Below are 18,000 nucleotides of genomic sequence, written 5' to 3'. Positions count from 1 at the left end.
GTGTAGCGAGGAAAGAAGCAATGTGTTTGTTACAAAACTAACATATTGGTAATAGTGGAATTATCAAAACTATCCTGAAATATTAACTTAAACATAGGATTCATTTTTTGAGCCTCTCAATTTGGACCTTCTGAGGATCCCAGGCACACATTCTTTCTCTCTGTCTCCTTTTTCTCCCTCTGACTATACCCCTTGCCCATCCTCTGGGTTCTCCCACCCCTCCCCCTTTTCCTTCTCCCTGGGCCTCCTGTCCCATGATCCTCTCATATCCCTTTTGCCAATCACCTGTCTAGCTCTTGGCTCCATCCCTCCCCCTCCTGTCTTCTCCTATCATTTTGGATCTCCCCCTCCCTCCCCCTCCCACTTTCAAATCTCTTACTATCTCTTCTTTCAGTTAGTCCTGACGAAGGGTCTCGGCCCAAAACATTGACTGTACCTCTTCCTGGAGATGCTGCCTGGCCTGCTGCGTTCACCAGCAACTTTGATGTGTGTTGCCTAAAATATTAACTAATTTCTTTCTGAACAGATAGTGCCCTTTCAAATCATTGGAAAATACTTAGCCTGCAGATATGGTAGCTATAATCCACCCTGGATCAATAGCAGATAATTTTTTTTCCTTTTTCTCTTTACTGAATACACATTAATTGGATGTAAAATTAACTCCTTTTGAGGCTGTTCTTTATTGGCACTGATCCCATGTGGCTGCTGCTCACCAAACGTACGTGATATGCAGGTGCATTCCATTTCTGTTAAGTCTGCCTCTGTTTTTTGATCTTTTATTCAGAGGAGTTTCTCTAACAGTTCTCGATTTGCCTTGAATACTTTGACCAATAGTCTGCACTCTTTATTTTTGACCATGATTCTACAGTGGTGTTTGTGTGTAAATGGGGAAATGTATGCTAGACCCACAGCAATCAATTTCTCAGCTTCCCTCAAAGCCTGTAAAATCTGTCAACAATCCATCTGCTTCCACTAAAATCATGGAATAATTTCAGACATTGAGTAAACCCACTAGTGTGTTCTCCCTATCCTGGTCTTGCTTTGGCCAGTAAATCGTGTGCATGAACAGGTGTGAGTTTCTTTGTAACCAAGTTATCAGGGCTTTTTTTTAAAAAAACCAGCTAGCTTTGTGATCTTTATCTCATTACCCACTACCTGTGAGCTCCACTGGCATTGTTTTTCATGATTGTTATGGTGAACAAATCAAAGCTTATTTTCTGCAGGAAAATATTTTGCTTAACAAAGAGCTTTATATATTGCGCATTAAGTAGTATGACAATCTTTTATACAGGTTTTCAAGCAAACCCTTTGGTACTGGCACACAGAATGGATTCTCGTGCTTCTAACAACAGGCCCATGCATCTCTACTCAGCTACTGATTATGACTTTGTTTCCCAAGGCAAAGTTATAATGATTTATGGACTTAATCCACACAAAATGAATTGTGAAAAAGTCTTCAACCTTCTCTGTCTTTATGGCAATATTGAAAAGGTAAGACATAACCTTTTGCTTTTATCTTGGTTGTTAATGCCCGTCTTCACCACTAGTCCAAGTTGAAGTTTGTTTAAAATATGCAAACAGTAATTGAACTTGCAGTGCACTGAAGTGCTTTATTTGGGATAAATTGGAATCCTGGTTTACACCTAAGATGGAGTGAACAATAGTCTGATGCTGCACTTGAGAATCTGTGCTGCCCTGAGAGTGTTTCATCCAAGTTGGGGAGGAGTATGGCAGAACATTCCAGCAAAGAACTTTAAGTCTTTTTCTTGCATCAAATAAGCAAGCCTCTTTCTTTAATCATCAGGGTATTGTACCTTGGAAAAAGTCCTCCCAATGTGCTTAATCTGTAAGTTTCTTTGCTTTTAGGTTAAGTTCATGAAGAGCATGCCAGATGCCGCCATGGTTGAAATGGGGGATGAATTTTCTGTGGATCGAGCTATTACTCATTTAAATGGTGTAGAGATGTTTGGAAAGAGAATTAATTTGTGGTAAGTGGTTCTAAAGATTTTTGCACAGCTGTGAAGTGATATTTTAGTCCTCATGAAGTGGACAGTATAATTTTCTGTATTCTTACTTCAGCGTCTCTAAGCAGGCATCAATTGTTCCAAGTCAGTCTTACGAGTTGGTAGATGGCACTGATAGTTACAAGGAGTTCGCCAATTCGAGGAATAATCGCTTCACCAATCCAGGGCAAGCAGCCAAAAACAGGATCCAGCCCCCTTCCAATGTGCTTCATTTCTTCAATGCTCCTCCATGTGTTACAGAGGAATACTTCCAAGAGGTAAAGATATCTGATGGGAATGGAATAGTAGGAATTCTCTTATTCCCAACCCTTAAAAGTGCACTTCAACAGCTGTTGCATTGATTTGTTGCTACTATACCCTGCTTGAAGTTTAGTGATAGAGGGAGTGGATAAGCAATTTGGGACACCAGGTAAGAAATTGATGCATCCTTGGTTAGTGGTTTTGGGCAGTGTTGATGGAACCAGTCTAGTCAGAGATGACACATCCACCCCCGCTATTTTTATTGAATATTGATGGGATATGCAAGAGGGAGAGATACTGGTAGTCTGTAACCATTTTATTCTGGCTTTATGATTTCAGTTCTGAACTTGATTATTTGTATATCTTTTGAAAATTGACTTCTGACTTGATGAAAATGAGGTTGGGTGACATGTTTTTGACATTGGAATTACAGTGCCTTAAAATTCAACACACAACTATTTTCACATTTTCCTGTCTCATTTTATAAATCTAAAATATATTGAAGTAGGTTGTTGTTTTTTTTTTTGAGCTAATCTGCAAAACATTTTGGATAACATCAAAAGAAAATTCCAAAACCTGTCAACAATTTGCAAAAAAAAAAAAAAAAAAAAAAACAAAATTCAGGCTGAAAAAGTATTCATCCACTTCATAATTACTGTGGTAAATTTCCTCAGGTGCAATTCTGAATATTACCTTACCAACTTGCCCAAATTTATTGATGTAGAAAATTGGGGGAATCACCTGAATAAATACTTCCTCTCTCTGTAAGGTCCAATAGTATGGTGAATTTTAATAGTGTCAGGTACCCCGTGGCGGGAATAAATAACCAGCAGAAATAGAAAACACTTGGGAGTCCAGTATTGCTATTAACTAATAATATTTATTAGTAACTACACAATATAAATATTAGTAATATAAATGTAGATAAATCACAGGTTAGCAATGATTTTGTGTGTGTATGTGTTATATAATATACACACACATACATACATACATATATACACACACATACATATATACAAACCCCATTTCCAGAAAAGTTGGGGTATTTTCCAAAATGCAATAAAAACAAAAATCTGTGATATGTTAATTCATGTGAACCTTTATTTAACTGATAAAAGAACAAAGAAAAGATTTTCAATAGTTTTACTGACCAACTTAATTGTATTTTGTAAACATACAGAAATTTAGAATTTGATGGCTGCAACACAACAAAAGTTGGGACAGAGGCATGTTTACCATTGTGTTACATCACTTTGCCTTTTTAATCGTTTTGGAACTAAGGATACTAATTGTAGTAGATTTGCAATTGGAAATTTTGTCCATTCTTGCTTGATATAAGATTTCAGCTGCTCAACAGTCCGTGGTCTCCATTGTCTGATTCTCCTCTTCATGATGCGCCATACATTTTCAATAGGAGATAGATCTGGACTGGCAGAAGGCCAGTCAAGCACACGCACTCTGTGTCGACAAAGCCACGCTGTTGTAGCCCGTGCAGAATGTGGTCTGGCATGGTCCTGCTGAAATAAGCATGGATGTCCCAGGAAGAGACGTCGCCTTGATGGCAACATATGTCTAAAATCCTAATATATGCCTCGGTCAATGGTACCTTCACATACATGCAACTCACCCATGCCGTGGGCACTGATGCAACCCCCATACCATCACAGATGCTGGCTTTTGCACCTTTTGCTGATAACAATCTGGATGGTCGTTTTCACCTTTGGCACGGAGAACTCGATGCCCGTTTTTTCCAAAAGCTAGCTGAAATGTGGACTCTGACCACAGCACACGGTTCCACAGTCTTTCGGTCCATCTGAGATGAGCTCGGGCCCAGAGAACTCGCCGGCGTTTCTGCATAGAGTTGATGTATGGCTTCCTCCTTGCGTAATACAGTTTCAAGTTGCATTTCTGGATGCAGCGACAGACTGTGTTGAGTGACAATGGTTTTCCGAAGTACTCCCGAGCCCAGGTGGCTATAATTGTCACAGTAGCATGACTGTTTCTTAGGCAGTGCCGCCTGAGGGCTCGAAGATCATGCCATTCAACAGTGGTTTCTGACCTTGCCCTTTACGCATTGAGATGTCTCTGAATTCTCTGAATCTTTTCACAATATTATGTACTGTAGATGTTGAAAGACCTAAATTCTCTGCAATCTTGCATTGAGAAATATTCCTTTTGAACTGACTAACAATTCTCTCACGAATTTTGGCACAAAGGGGTGAGCCTGACCCATCCTTGCTTGCAAAGACTGAGCCTTTGGAAACTACTTTTATACCCAGTCATGATACCTCACCTGCTACCAATTAGCCTGCTTAATGTGGACTCTTCTAAACCGGTGTTACTTGAATATTCTGCACACTTTTCACAAATATATTAACTCTGTCCCAACTTTTGTTGACTGTGTTGCAGCCATCAAATTCTAAATTTGTGTATATTTACAAAATACAATTAAGTTGGTCAGTAAAACTATTGAAAATCTTTTCTTTGTACTTTTGTCAGTTAAATAAAGGTTCATGTGAATTAACATATCACAGATTTTTGTTTTTATTGCATTTTGGAAAATATCCCAACTTTTCTGGAAATGAGGTTTGTATATAATGTGTGTGTGTATATGTATGTGTGTGTATAATATATAATAAAAATGTGTGTGTATATGTGGACACACACACACATGGAGGGAGGGAGAGGAAGGGGGGCGGAGAGGGAGAGAGAGACTGACTCTGACTGTAAAAAGATACAGCCTGACGATGATGAGTGCAGTTCGTGGTATTTAGTTGAGTAGTGATGGAGAGAGAGAGAGAGAGGGGGAGAGATTTGAGTCTTCAGGTGAGCTGACACCATCGGTCTTCTCCTTGTCCTTCGAAATCCTTTCGAAGTTACTGACTGTGACTTTAACAAAGGGGACCGGTTTTCTGTGGTGGAGCTATCCTCCAGGCAAGGGTGGACACATGGACAACTCCCCACCAGGCAACCCCTTTCCTCTTTTCACTGCAAGAGCGGCTGATTGATCGATCCACCTGATCGACTCTCCAAAACCCACTTTTTCTGTGGGCACAACAATGCTTATTCAGTGTCCAGAACATGTGTCTGAGGTCTATCATCTGACCTCCTATTTTATCTTCTCGTGCTGAGCACCAACTGTCATTCAAATAACTCCTCCTTCCTCTCTCTCTGAAGAAATGCAAGCAGGTAAAAGTCCTTGAAGTGTCAACAACCTGCCGAAAATCATAACAGAGTGTTCATTAAATAACACCGCCTTCGGTCACTGTAGCAACTTACAAGCTGCTCGGTGCCATCTCCAACTCAGCAGAAATCCCAAAGTTACTTCCAGTGCCTTAAAGTGACAGTCCAACAGTTAGTCTTCCTCTCTGTGTCTCTACAGTTCATAGGGGTAATTCAGGACCCCGTCACAATAGAATGAACAAATTGGGACAAGGGCATTTAAGACGAATCAGGAAAATAATCATAAAGAAGCACAAATGTAGGGAAGGGTACAAGATCTCAAAGACACTGAACATACCTCTGAGCTCAGTGCAGTCCATTGTGAAAAGCCACACTGCACATGTCAATCTGCTGCTCTAAATTTAGTTGCTAGAGAAAGGTGGGCCTTGTGAGAGGCTACTGTGATGTCAACAGTCATTCTGAATGAGCTGCCGAAGTCACTGGCTGCAACTGGAGATGAAGTTCATGGCTGAACAATCTCTTGAGGATTACACAAAAAGGTATTTACAAAAGGGTGGCAAAGAAGAAGCCCTGGGTTTTTTAAAAAAGAAAGCAAATGTGTCAAGACTTTGCAAAGTGTCACTTAGGTACTGTAAAGATATGGAAAGAGGTCTTCTGGTCAGATAAGACTAAAGTAGAATTTCTTAGCCTCAACACTAAGTGGTATATGTGGTGTAAATTTGATACTGCACACCAACCAGGTAACACTATCTCTACTGTAAATTATGGCAGAGGTAGCATCATGCTGTGGGGATGCTTTCCAGTGTCAGACTGGAAATCTGATCAGGATTGATGGGAAGGTGAATGCTGTTAAATCAGAAATCCTAGATTTAAAAACCTGCTGGCCTTTGCCAGAAAACTTAAACTGAGAAGGAAGTTGTCTATGAAAGTTCTCAGGCAGTAATAATCAACTGATTTGATTTACTACTGGGGAGGAAGTTCTTTTAGCAGGATAGTGGACAAAAGCACACTGCCACAGCAACCATGGAGTGGCTTCAAGTGAAGAAAATTGATGTCCTTGAGTGGCCCAGTCAAAGCCCTGACCTTAACTTGATCAGATATCACTGGCGAGACCTCAAGATTGCTGTCCACTGCCTCTCCCCAACTAACCTGGCACAGCTTGAGCAATTCTGCAAGGAGGAATGGGTAACTCTTGCTCCATCACATCCAAAGCTAAGAGACTTTCCCAAAAATACTAGGGGCGGCAAGAGGTGGCACAACTAAAGAGGGATGAATACTTTTGAACTGCTGACATTTCAGTTTTTGAATGTTTAGCTTTGCGTGCTTTACAATTTTATTCTTGGGCTCTACTATGAAAAAGCATGTGATTTGCAAATTCTCAGTCAAATTTATCAAAATCCTTGGTTATAATATTCATTTGTGTGAACAAAGGGTTGAGGGCTCTTACAGGACACTATACATGGAAGGTCTCTTGGTGTAAAAAGTAACCAGTTTTGAGCTGATTTTTGTTAGTGGCCTTTGCAACCTTTCTTGACAATAATGCCACAGCAAATGGAGCTCCTTTATTGTTTTCATATTGGGTGGCTATTATGAACTTGAAGCTGGTATATTGTGAAAGCAAGTTCAACTGTACTTGTGTTAGATTCCTAAAACAGTCCTGGCATGGCCGCTGCACTGATCATGATTCTGTCTGGGTTGGCTTTTTTGTGTGGCAAACACATAGTACCACGGGACTTATTTTCCAGAAAAAAAGCCTGACAAGGTGTATTATAGAACGTTGTGTAAAGCAAGGAAGGAGCTTGCTACTGGCCATCTGAGGTGGGAAAGTTACTGGATGGGATTCTTTGGGTCAGAATTTATTTCAATTTGGGAAGGCAAACACTCATTGGGAATAGTCAGCATGGTTTAACTGAAATACTGCATGGAAATGGGCCCTTTGGCTTGGCCCGTACATGCTGACCAAGGTGCTTTTCTGGGATAGTCCCATTTGCTTGTGTTTGGCACGTATCCCTCTAAATCTTTCCTATCCATGAACTTTTCTAAATACTTTTCAATGTTGTAATTGTAGCCACCTCTACAACTTCTGGCCAGTTTGTTCCTAGTAACTACCACCCTCAGTGGAAAAATTTGTTACTCAAGTTGCTCTTCAGTGAGGTGCTGTAGGGATTGGTGTAGGGCCCTCTATTGCTTGTCATGTGTATTAATTATGGGGAAGAAAAAGTAGATAAAATTATTAGTCTGCAAATACTTCCAATTTTTGTGTCATAGTGGACAATGAAGAAGGCTAAGATTGCAACTGAATCTAGGTCATCTGGGAAACTGGGCAAAAGAATGGCTAGTGGTGTTAAGTGGTGCATTATGAAAAATAAAACTAGCAGGACTTAAACAGCGAATGACAGGATCTTGGAGTGTTACTGAATAGTGAGACCTTGGGATAAAAATACATAGATTCCCACCTTCATCCCCATCCAACCTAACTGAAAGTAGCGATGTAAGTAAACAGGAGTGAAGTATGGTATGCTCGCCCTCGGCCAGGACATTGAATGCAAAATTTGGGATGCTGGGTAGGCCATACGTGGAATATTGTGTACAATTGGTCACTACCGCTTAGGAAGGATGTGATTAAGCTAGAGCTGGTGTAGAAAAGTTTTACAGGAATATTGTCTGTACTGGAAGTCTGAACCCTAAGGAGGGATTATTTAGACTGGACTTGTCTGCAGTGAAGGAGGCTAAGGGGGTGATGTTAGTGTATAAAATTTGTGGGGTGTAAGACAGTAGATAATCATGGTCTTTTTCCTAGGATAAGGCAGTTTAAATGGAGGCTGTAAATTTAAGGTGAGAGGGGAAAGAAGTAAAGGGAATCTGAGGTGCAAGTTGTTCAGAACATGATGGGTATAGGACTAAGCTGTCAGAAGGTGGTAAAGGCGGGTGCAGTGATAACATTTAAAGTCATTTGGGCAGACACATGGATAGGAAAGGTTTAGGATGTATGGGCAAAGTTCAGGCAAATAGAATTGGTGTATGTGAACATTTTGGTTGTTGACATGGCTGAATTGAACCAAATGGACCTGTTTCCATGCTATGCAACTAAATCTGTGGAAGGTCCAGGCAGAGGGGAAAGAAATTTAGGAATGGCGATAAATGTGTGAAAGTTTGGCTAGCTGTAGTACTGTGGATGACTATTGAGGGTTTTTGGTCAGCCAGTCCTTAAAACTATTCTGCTTCGCCACTCTGGCAAAGCCTATGCCAGTTATTGTCCAGTAAGTTATCTATTTGTTTGGAGAGGTTTGAACTATCCCTACAAATTGCTATACATTACTGCATCTGAATTCTGTAAAACACTGTCCTGAATATACCACCCCACCAGCCTCCACATCCAGCACATAATTCTCCAAAATATTCGCCACCTCCCGAAGGATCCCATGACCAAGCACCCCCCCCCCCCCCCCCCAAATCTCTGCAAGAATCTACGTGACTGCAACGTCGGACCTGGTGGACCGGGGACTACCTATTAAAGTTATCACCCAACCGGAGTCGCTACTGGAGAGGATTCGGCAGAAGTCGTGGCAGTTAGTGGGGCGAGGACGCTCCACACGAACCAGAGTGTCAAACTACAAGGAAAAGCTGCAAATATTCAGACGCGAATGTACGGAGAATACAGATTAATTAAGAGAAATGACTGAAAAGAGTAAATCGGACTTAAAAGTAAAATGAAAACTGGTAACTGAAAATAAACTAGGCGGAATAACTTGAATGATAGCAATTTGGTCGAGACATAAATAGGAGAAAATTCTCTATGATTATTCAAACTGCTGAGGGCCCTCTAACACAGGGTGAAGATAGAGGTTATCCCTCTGAACTGAGGCGGGTCGGTGCTCAGTCCTCACTGTGGGAAGTCGGGAAAAATTTTCAAATGTTACATGTTCAAAAATGTCTAGGGTGTGGTTATATGTCTTGGTTTACTGTTGAGAAGGGATTGCTTACTGTTTGGTTAGAAAAGGAGAGTTTTTTTTCTACTAGAGAAAAATGCAAACTGAATTGGTAAAAATAATTTCCTATAATGCTAATGGGGTTTTGAATCCAATTAAAAGAAATAAGATTATGTCTAAATTGAAAAAAGAGAGGGCACAAATAGCTTTCTCCAGGAAACACATATGAGCCAATCTGAACATGGAAAATTAAAAAGAATGGGCTTTAAGCATGTATTTTATTCATCATATAAATTGAGTCACAAAAGAGGGGTAGCTACTTTAATATCAAGTACTCTTAATTATGAACATATTTCAGAGACTAGAGACAAAGAAGGACAGTTCATAAAAATCACAGGAAGAATAGAAGGTACAGAAATAACATTGCTGAATGTTTATGCTCCTCCAGGTTGTGAATGGTCATTTTATAGACACATTTTTGACCTAATGGTCAGTTCTCAAGGGGTAGTAATTTGTGGAGGGGATTTTAATATTAGATTAAATCCTATATTAGATTCTTCAAGAATAGTTACTCAGAATAAACCTGACTCAGAAAGTGAATTCAGTGATGGAGGAGTTGGGAATTATAGATGTCTGGAGGGAATTACACCCTATTAGTAAAGATTATACATATTACTCTTTCCCTCATTCAGCCTATTCAAGGATAGACTATTTCTTTATCTTTAATACAGATAGACTCAGGATAAAAAACTGTAATATTGCAACAATTGATCTGTCGGATCATAGCCCAGTCTCTATGTCTCTAATCCTGGAAAGGAAAATGAGGAAAACACTATGGAGGCTAAGCTCACATATACTCAATAACCCAAAAGTAATGGAGAGATTAAGGGGAGAAATCAAAGAATATCTAGACCTTAATGACACGGGAGAAACATCACCAGTGATTTTATGGGATACATTGAAAGCTGTACTGAGAGGGAAAATTATTTCCATTACTACTCACATGAAAAAAATCAATGCACAAAAATTAGCAGACCTTCAAGGAAAATTAAAACAACTTCAAGTTGTAGATAGCAACAAAAGTAATTCAAATCTAAAACAGGAAATTGCAAAGTGAAATTGATGATATTTATACGTTGGAAACTCAGAAATTTTCTTTACCTGAGACAAAAGAATTACGAAGTAGGAGGTAAATCAGCTAGATTATTAGCATATAAATTACGAAAACAACAAGCAGACAATAGAATTCATAAAATAAAGAATCCAAAGACAAAGCTTGTGGAGAGTACAATAGGGAAAATTCAAGAGAGTTTTGAAACATATTATCGAGAGTTATACTCCCAACCCCGGGCCCTCAATGAGCCCTATATAGACAGTTTATTGAAGTTTTTTAGATCTACCTAAACTTCCAGATTTACAAAATGAAAGTTTATTAGAACCAGTAACTGTCAAAGAACTGAACGTGGCCATCTCTAGGTTAAAGGCTGGAAAGTCCCCGGGTTCTGATGGGTTTACCTCAGAGTGGTACAAGTCCCTGAAGACACAGTTAGCCCCATTACTACTTAACACCTTTAATTGGATCTTGCAGAGAGGAGAAACTCCACCTTCCTGGAGAGAAGTGATTATTTCAGTTATTCCTAAAGAGGGTAAAGATAAACTAGAATGTGGCAATTATCGGCCAATTAGTGTTCTTAATTTAGATTACAAACTAATTACATCTATATTAGCACGCAGATTGGAAAAGCTTTTACCTGGCCTAATCCACTTAGACCAGACTGGATTTATTCAACAAAGACAAACACAGGACAACATAAGGAGAACTCTGCACATATTAGAACAGGTTAATAAGAACGAGACAGAGGCAATGGTAGTAGGATTGGACACTGAGAAAGCTTTTGATTCGGTTAGTTGGGCATTCCTATACAGAGTGTTAGGAAGATTCGGCTTTCAAGAAAGGTTTATTAAAGTAATTCAAACTCTATATGACAGCCCTACAGCCTGAATTAAGATAAATGGGGACCTCTTTGACTCCTTCATCTTAGAGAGAGGCACTAGACAGGGATGCCCAATTTCTCCTCTCCTTTTTGCGCTATATATTGAACCACTTGCCCAAATAATAAGACAGAGCGAAATTGTAAAAGGTATCAAGGTGGCAGGGATTGAACAGAAAGTGGCGTTATTCGCAGATAATGTTTTGGTCTATGTGAGTGAACCAGAAAAATCATTTATAGGATTGTTTACACTGTTGGATGACTTTGGGAAAATATCAGGTTATAAAATGTAAAGAAAATGCAGGTTATGTCCCTAAATTATACACCATCCAAAAAATTGCAGGATACATACGATCTCAAGTGGGAAGCTAAATCATTAAAATATTTAGGAATAACCCTGCCGAAGGATCTTTCAACACTGTCACAGGTAAATTATGGGCCATTAATCTCAGAGATAACAGCAGATATGCATAGATGGAATCTTATCCCCTTTTTAAGTTTAAATTCAAGGATAAATACTATAAAAATGAATGTTCTTCCTCAGTTATTGTATCTTTTCCGTACTTTACCGCTGGAGGTGGATGATAATCAATTCAGGGAATGGGACAAATGGATTTCCTGCTTCATTTGGCAAGGAAGGAAACCTAGAATTCGATATAACACCTTACAGTTAGGGAAGGAAGGAGGAGGTATGGTTCTTCCTTGCCTGAGAAATTATTTTAATGCCTCACAGATAACCCCTCTGTTATATTGGTGTATTAGGGAATATAAGGCTAGATGGAAGGAAATAGAATTTGGATTAGTTGACAGTTTTCCTCTTCAGGCCTCAATAGCTGACAAAGGATGGAAAAATTTAAAAACGCTTGGATAAATCTTACATTAAAAGTATGGCAGAAGGTGGTTAATTCATGTGGAATTAACAACATGTTAAAACTCTTTAGATGGTGTGCATATGATACCGAATTCCTTCCCAACAGAGGAGATAAAAGATTTGAGCTATGGATAAAGAAAGGTCTTACAACCTACCTCTCATTTATAGATAAAAGAGTATTACAAAGTTTCCAAATCCTGCAGGACAAACACGACCTAGAACATAATGACTTTTTTAGGTACCTTCAAATACGAAACTATGTTAACCAGAGTTGTAGATATACAGACCTATCAACAGTAGAATTAGAATTTTTCAAGATTCTGAATTCGGCTTGCATTTCAATACCTAGTAAATCAGTTTCTCGCCTATATAATGCACTCTCCCATGCTAAAAATGTAAATACACTGTATATTAAAGAGAAGTGGGAGAAAGAAGCGGGGTTGGTACTTTCAGAGGAGGCTTGGGGGAAAATCTGCACCTTTCAATGGTCCTCGACTAATTCTTTGACTTGGAGAGAACATTGTTGGAAAAACATTATAAGATACTTCAAGACCCCATATCAGGAAAAATATAAAGATACAAATGTGATGTGTTGGAGAAGGTGCGGCTCCAAAGAGGCAAATCATTTTCATATTTTCTGGGATTGCCCTAAATTAAGTCTATTTTGGGAAGGTATTCATAAAACATTAGTTAAGGTACTTGGGTCCCAGATACCTCTGAACTTTGAGATGCTCTATTTGGGGCAGGTATTGTTCCTTGAACAGGAGGAAGATATAAAGTTGCTGCAGGCCCTCTTAGCGGCAAGTAAGAAATCAATCACTAGAAAATGGCTAAATCCAATACGACCTACATTAGAAGATTGGTACGAAATTATCTTGGAAATATTTAAAATGGAAAAGTTGACTTACTCCCTGAGAACTCAAAGAAAAATTTTATCAAATCTGGAATAAATGGATTGAATATATAACCCCAATGTGAGCAGACTTTAGATAACTCTCCTAATGATTTATATTGTTCTTCTCATCAACACAGTAATATTGCTAACGTAAGCACCCCTAGTCTAAATGTTTGTTTTTTGTTTTTTTTTTGGAAAATAGAGAATTAACACAAGTAAAGGGGAAGATTTGGGAAAGGGATAAAAAAATGAAAAAATTAAGTAAATAAGTACATAGGGATTGGATAATTATGTCTGCAGGCAGGAGCAAGCATGAACAAATTAGGATATAAACACCTACAATGGTTGGTATATAGGCTTGTATACAACATCTTGGACCAGTGGAAATGGTCCGGAAGGGTTGTGTGGAAACTATTATTACCATTTTTCTTAACAACTAATTTCATTACTTAGCCTAATAGGTTAGATTTACCACAGTACATAATTATCTATTTAAATGTTTATTTTCCTTTTATATCATCTCAATGTGTACTTAAGAATGTATAAATAATTGTAGTTTTATACATATAAAAAAATGGAAAAGGTTATATGTGTGAAAAAAGTACATGATATTTGTGAATTCCTTATCCAAATAAAAATAAAATTAAAAAAAAAAAGTATCTACGTGACTCCCTTGTCCATTTGTGTCTTCCCACTGATCCCCTCCTGGCACTTATCCTTACAAGCAGAACAAGTGCTACACCTGCCCCTACACCACCTCCCTCACTACCATCCAGAGCCCTAAGCAGTCCTTTTAGGTGAGGTGACACTTCACCTGTGAGTTTGTTGGGGTCATTTACTGTGTTAGGTTCTCTCGGTTTGGCCTCCTGTACATCGGTGAGACCTGACGTAGATTGGGAGATTGCTTCACTGAGCATCTACACTCTGCCAGAAAAACAGGATTTCCCAGTGCCCACCCATTTTTAAAAAAAATTCTCATTCCCATTACGATAAGTCCATCCATGGCCTCCTCCGCTTGGGTTGGAGGAACAACACTTTGTATTCAGTCTGGGTACCCTCCAACCAGACGGCATGAACATTGATTTCACAAACTTTCAGTAATGATTCACCAATCAACTTACTAGCTCTTTACTTCATCCCTCCTCCTCCAGGTTTCACCTCTCACCTGGTGGTTCTCTCTCCCCTCCCCCACACCATTTAAATCTGCTCTGCTTTTTTCTCCAGTCCCGCATAAGGATTTCGGCCTGAAATGTCAACTGTACTTTTTTTCCATAGATGTTACCTGGCCTGCTGAGTTCCTCCAGCATTTTGTGTGTGTTGTCCTGAATGTGACAGTGGATTTTGGTTTGGTTGGTTTTGTTAGGGGGGGTGGGGGAAGAAGAAGAAAATAATTATTGTACTGTAGACTGGGTGCCAACGTTATTGCAAATTGAATTCCCAGTCTGAGAATCCTAGAACTTCAGTGGTTTGCAAGTTATCTAATTGGAATTGCCCTATGGTTTTGGTTTGTCATATTTTCCTTGTACAGGAGTGTTTTAACTTAGATGTGTCTGATGTTTTTATAGGTTTGTGAGGAGTGTGAACTGAAGCCTTTTAAAACTATCAAGATGTTTACTGGAAAATGTAAGTAATAAGGACATGCAAGTGGCTTTTGAAGCAGTCCTAAACTAAAAATTACTGGCCTATTCCATATTTCTCATTTGAAAGCCTAATTTTACCTGTGCCGTAGATTTAATTTTAAAATCAATGTGCATTAAGCTGAGAAACAGCATGGAATAAGTGGAACTTGGAAGGATTTTCCTGCTGGTTTTAAGTTAGAACTGGAAAGAGAACTGGCTGGGCATGGAAACATGTCCTTTAGCCCAATTGGTCTGTGCTGACCTCAATGCCCTTCCAAGCAAGGGCAATTTGCCTATGTTGGGCCCATGAACTCCTAAACCTACCTATCCATGTACCTGTTCAGCTGTTACGATTGTGCCTACCCCTATCACCACCTCTGGTAGCTCATTCCACATACGTACCACCTTCTTTTCTTAGTTCCTATTAAATTTTGCTCTCATGTTAAACCTGTGGGGGGGTGGGGGAGACTGTATTCACCCTATTTATGCTCCTCAGATTTTGTTCATCTCTAAGATCACCCCTCAGAATCCTACACTCTGAGGAGGCAGAGGATGGTAGAAAATCCTAGTCTGACTAACCTTTCCCTATAACTCCCTTTCACTTGAGTTCCCATAATATCTTCGTAAATCCTTCCTTCACTTTTCCAGTTTAATTGCATTTCCTTGGTGACAGAAATTTGCCTCACAAGTGTCTTGTACCTCTCAACTTCTATACTTACTGTCCAGACTGAAGGCCAATGTGCCAAAAGCCTTCAAGGTCTGTCTACTTGTGACTCTATTTTCAGGAAACCATGTACCTGAACTTTTAATGTGTTGCTATTCTACAACAGTCCTGTGAAAGTCCTACCTTGATTTGACTTTCCAGAAAACAACACCTTGGACTTATGTGAATTAAACTTCATTTGCCATTCCTCAGCTCACCTATTCAGCAGATCCAAGACCCCTTCCCCCACCTACCCCTTTGTAATTTTTAATAATGTTCGCTATTACTAATACCATCTCTTTTGGTCAATAAGAGACTGGGGATAAGGTTGTGCTCACCTCACGTACTCAGTTGCTATCAGCCATGTGATATTGTAACCTGACTGGTCCTGTCTCTATAATGGATGCTCAGTAAATGTAAAACCTATCTGTAAGAAGTCTTTCACCAATCTGTCGTCTTCCAGCTGACAGGAGTTTATCTGGCCTGTTGGAGTGGGAATCCAAAAATGATGCTGTAGAAGCACTGACAGTACTGAATCACTACCAGATGAAAAACACAAGTAAGTATAGATGGGACGGTCAGGGTTTAATTTTAAAAGTTGGATGATAATTGGCAGGAATTTTCATCTCCCTTGCTCCTTTTCTTGAAAGGGAAAGTTTATAATTCTGCAATGACTGATGATGTACTAAGCCTGAGAGTGGAACATGAAACTAGCTGCTTGGTTTTGTCAGAGTCAGCACTAGCTGTTTGGCCTACAGAGATGGAGAAACAATTGGCCAAACAGCTGGTGCAGAAAGTATTTTTGTAAGGTTTGACAAGGGTAACTAATTTGCTTTTCCTGGCTAGAAAACTTAAACCTCCTTGGGGTAACAAGGTAACATTTTCAAAACAAGATGAGATTCTCTTAAGGTGTGAATATTTGGAGTTACCAACAAAAGGGCTGAAGGATGTCAAGAATTTTGAATAGATATGGGTAGTGGGTGACACTAAGAATTAAATGATAATGGGGGTGTATAGTGATGTCACATTTCTAACAATACTTGTTAGTGAGTTAGAGCTGGTGTTATGTTTGTAAATATTCTATTAAAATTCAACTGCCATTGACCTGGCCATTGGGGTTAATTTATTGCAATGTAAGTGCAGAAAGAATATTTATACTGGAAGTGGTTTCCAGCTATGTGTACAACTATAAATGTATCTATAGTTGAAAGATTGTTACCATTTGAGACCATAAAACATGATTCTAGCTTGTCCTAATTCCCCTAAATAATTTTTATTTCTCTTGTCAAGATGCTTCGAACAGGTAATGAGGTTAGTGTGTAGAAAATGTGTATGTACTCCAGAATGTTAAGAGTGATTGTTTTCTAATCAGCAGAAACACTTCCAGTGTACTCCTGTTTTGATATTGCAGCTGGGATTTGAAACTAGCTAAATTATAGGAAGTTGGACTGTTTCCAATTTAATTCACTAGATGAAATTTGAGTCCAAGATGACCTCTGAAATATTCAGTTTGGATTCCTACACCATAAGGCTGTATGTTGGTTCACATTCAGACATTTGACTTGGATTAGTGCTGACAATTTGCAAAGAGTTTGACAGGTTTGGAAGTAAATTAAATTTGCAGGTACAGTGCATGTGGTTTAAAAAAAAAAAAAAAAAAAAAAAAAATTGGAGAAAAATAGCTAAAAACCCTTTTGTTTTCAGATGGCCCGTACCCTTACACTTTGAAGCTCTGCTTTTCCACCATGTCTCATGCATGAAGACACAGTTTGAAGAAAATTTGGAATTGATGCTATAGGTCAGCTTGCCAAATTGAAGGAGGGAAAATATAGGTCTTTAGTGTCAGACTTGCACTTGTAAGTGGAAGATACTTTCAGCTTATTGTAACTTTCTGAATTGTATCGATGTAAAAGTTAAAACAGTTAACTAAGTTTGTTCCTTAGGTTTTTTGCAGTCAATGAGATATTAGAACTTAATGTTTATGCAAGTGACCTTGTATTTTAGAACTATGCAAGTGATGGGCAACCACTTGTGGCATATCTATTTAAGGCACTTAAACAGTGATAAAAAGCAGGATTGTTTTTTTGGAAATGTAGTTTGCAAGATTTGTTTTAATATAACTACATGTCGTTGTGATCAGGAGAATTCTTTGTACTGCTGAAGTGCCCAAATGGTGACTTTTGAACACTATACCTGAACTCTGGTATATTTACAGCTTATTTTCATGTGTTTAATTCCTTGCTGTGTTTCAGATATCATTAAACAATTATTTCAAATATCTGTGATTTATCTTAATAAAGGTTCTGAACTCAAATTTGTGACTAACTTGGTTATCATTCTTTTTTTTTCTTCCTCTTACTCTAGACTCTCCCTTTTTGTATCTAATACCTTTGGTGACATTGTTGTTGTGAGAAGATGTGGATAGGTATCTGCAGTGTGGGCTTTGCACCTTATTTTCCCCTTGGATGAGCTTTAGTTTGCTCGTATTTAAGTGCTGGTTTCCCATGTTGAGGGTCAGGAGGACTGCATTTGGTGCATGGCG

The 18,000-nt window shown here is 38.9% G+C and overlaps 1 protein-coding gene across 1 annotated transcript in view; it reads left to right on the top strand.

Annotated features, from left to right (window-relative positions):
* The window catches only part of LOC140201492 (heterogeneous nuclear ribonucleoprotein L-like), a 42,762-nt gene extending 24,990 nt beyond the window's left edge, over positions 1 to 17,772 (top strand). Inside the window, exons 8-13 of the mRNA XM_072265685.1 lie at positions 1,292 to 1,491; positions 1,867 to 1,988; positions 2,080 to 2,281; positions 14,702 to 14,759; positions 15,922 to 16,017; positions 17,163 to 17,772. Coding sequence (XP_072121786.1) covers positions 1,292 to 1,491; positions 1,867 to 1,988; positions 2,080 to 2,281; positions 14,702 to 14,759; positions 15,922 to 16,017; positions 17,163 to 17,218 — 734 coding nt within the window. The 3' untranslated portion in view covers positions 17,219 to 17,772. The remainder of the gene's footprint in view (positions 1 to 1,291; positions 1,492 to 1,866; positions 1,989 to 2,079; positions 2,282 to 14,701; positions 14,760 to 15,921; positions 16,018 to 17,162) is intronic.
* The last annotated feature ends 228 nt before the right edge of the window (positions 17,773 to 18,000 follow it).

This window comes from Mobula birostris, chromosome 8, assembly GCF_030028105.1.
Source record: "Mobula birostris isolate sMobBir1 chromosome 8, sMobBir1.hap1, whole genome shotgun sequence".
Lineage (NCBI taxonomy): Eukaryota > Metazoa > Chordata > Chondrichthyes > Myliobatiformes > Myliobatidae > Mobula > Mobula birostris.
Note: the sequence above shows the minus strand (reverse complement) of the source record. Positions and strands in the feature narration are given on the sequence as shown.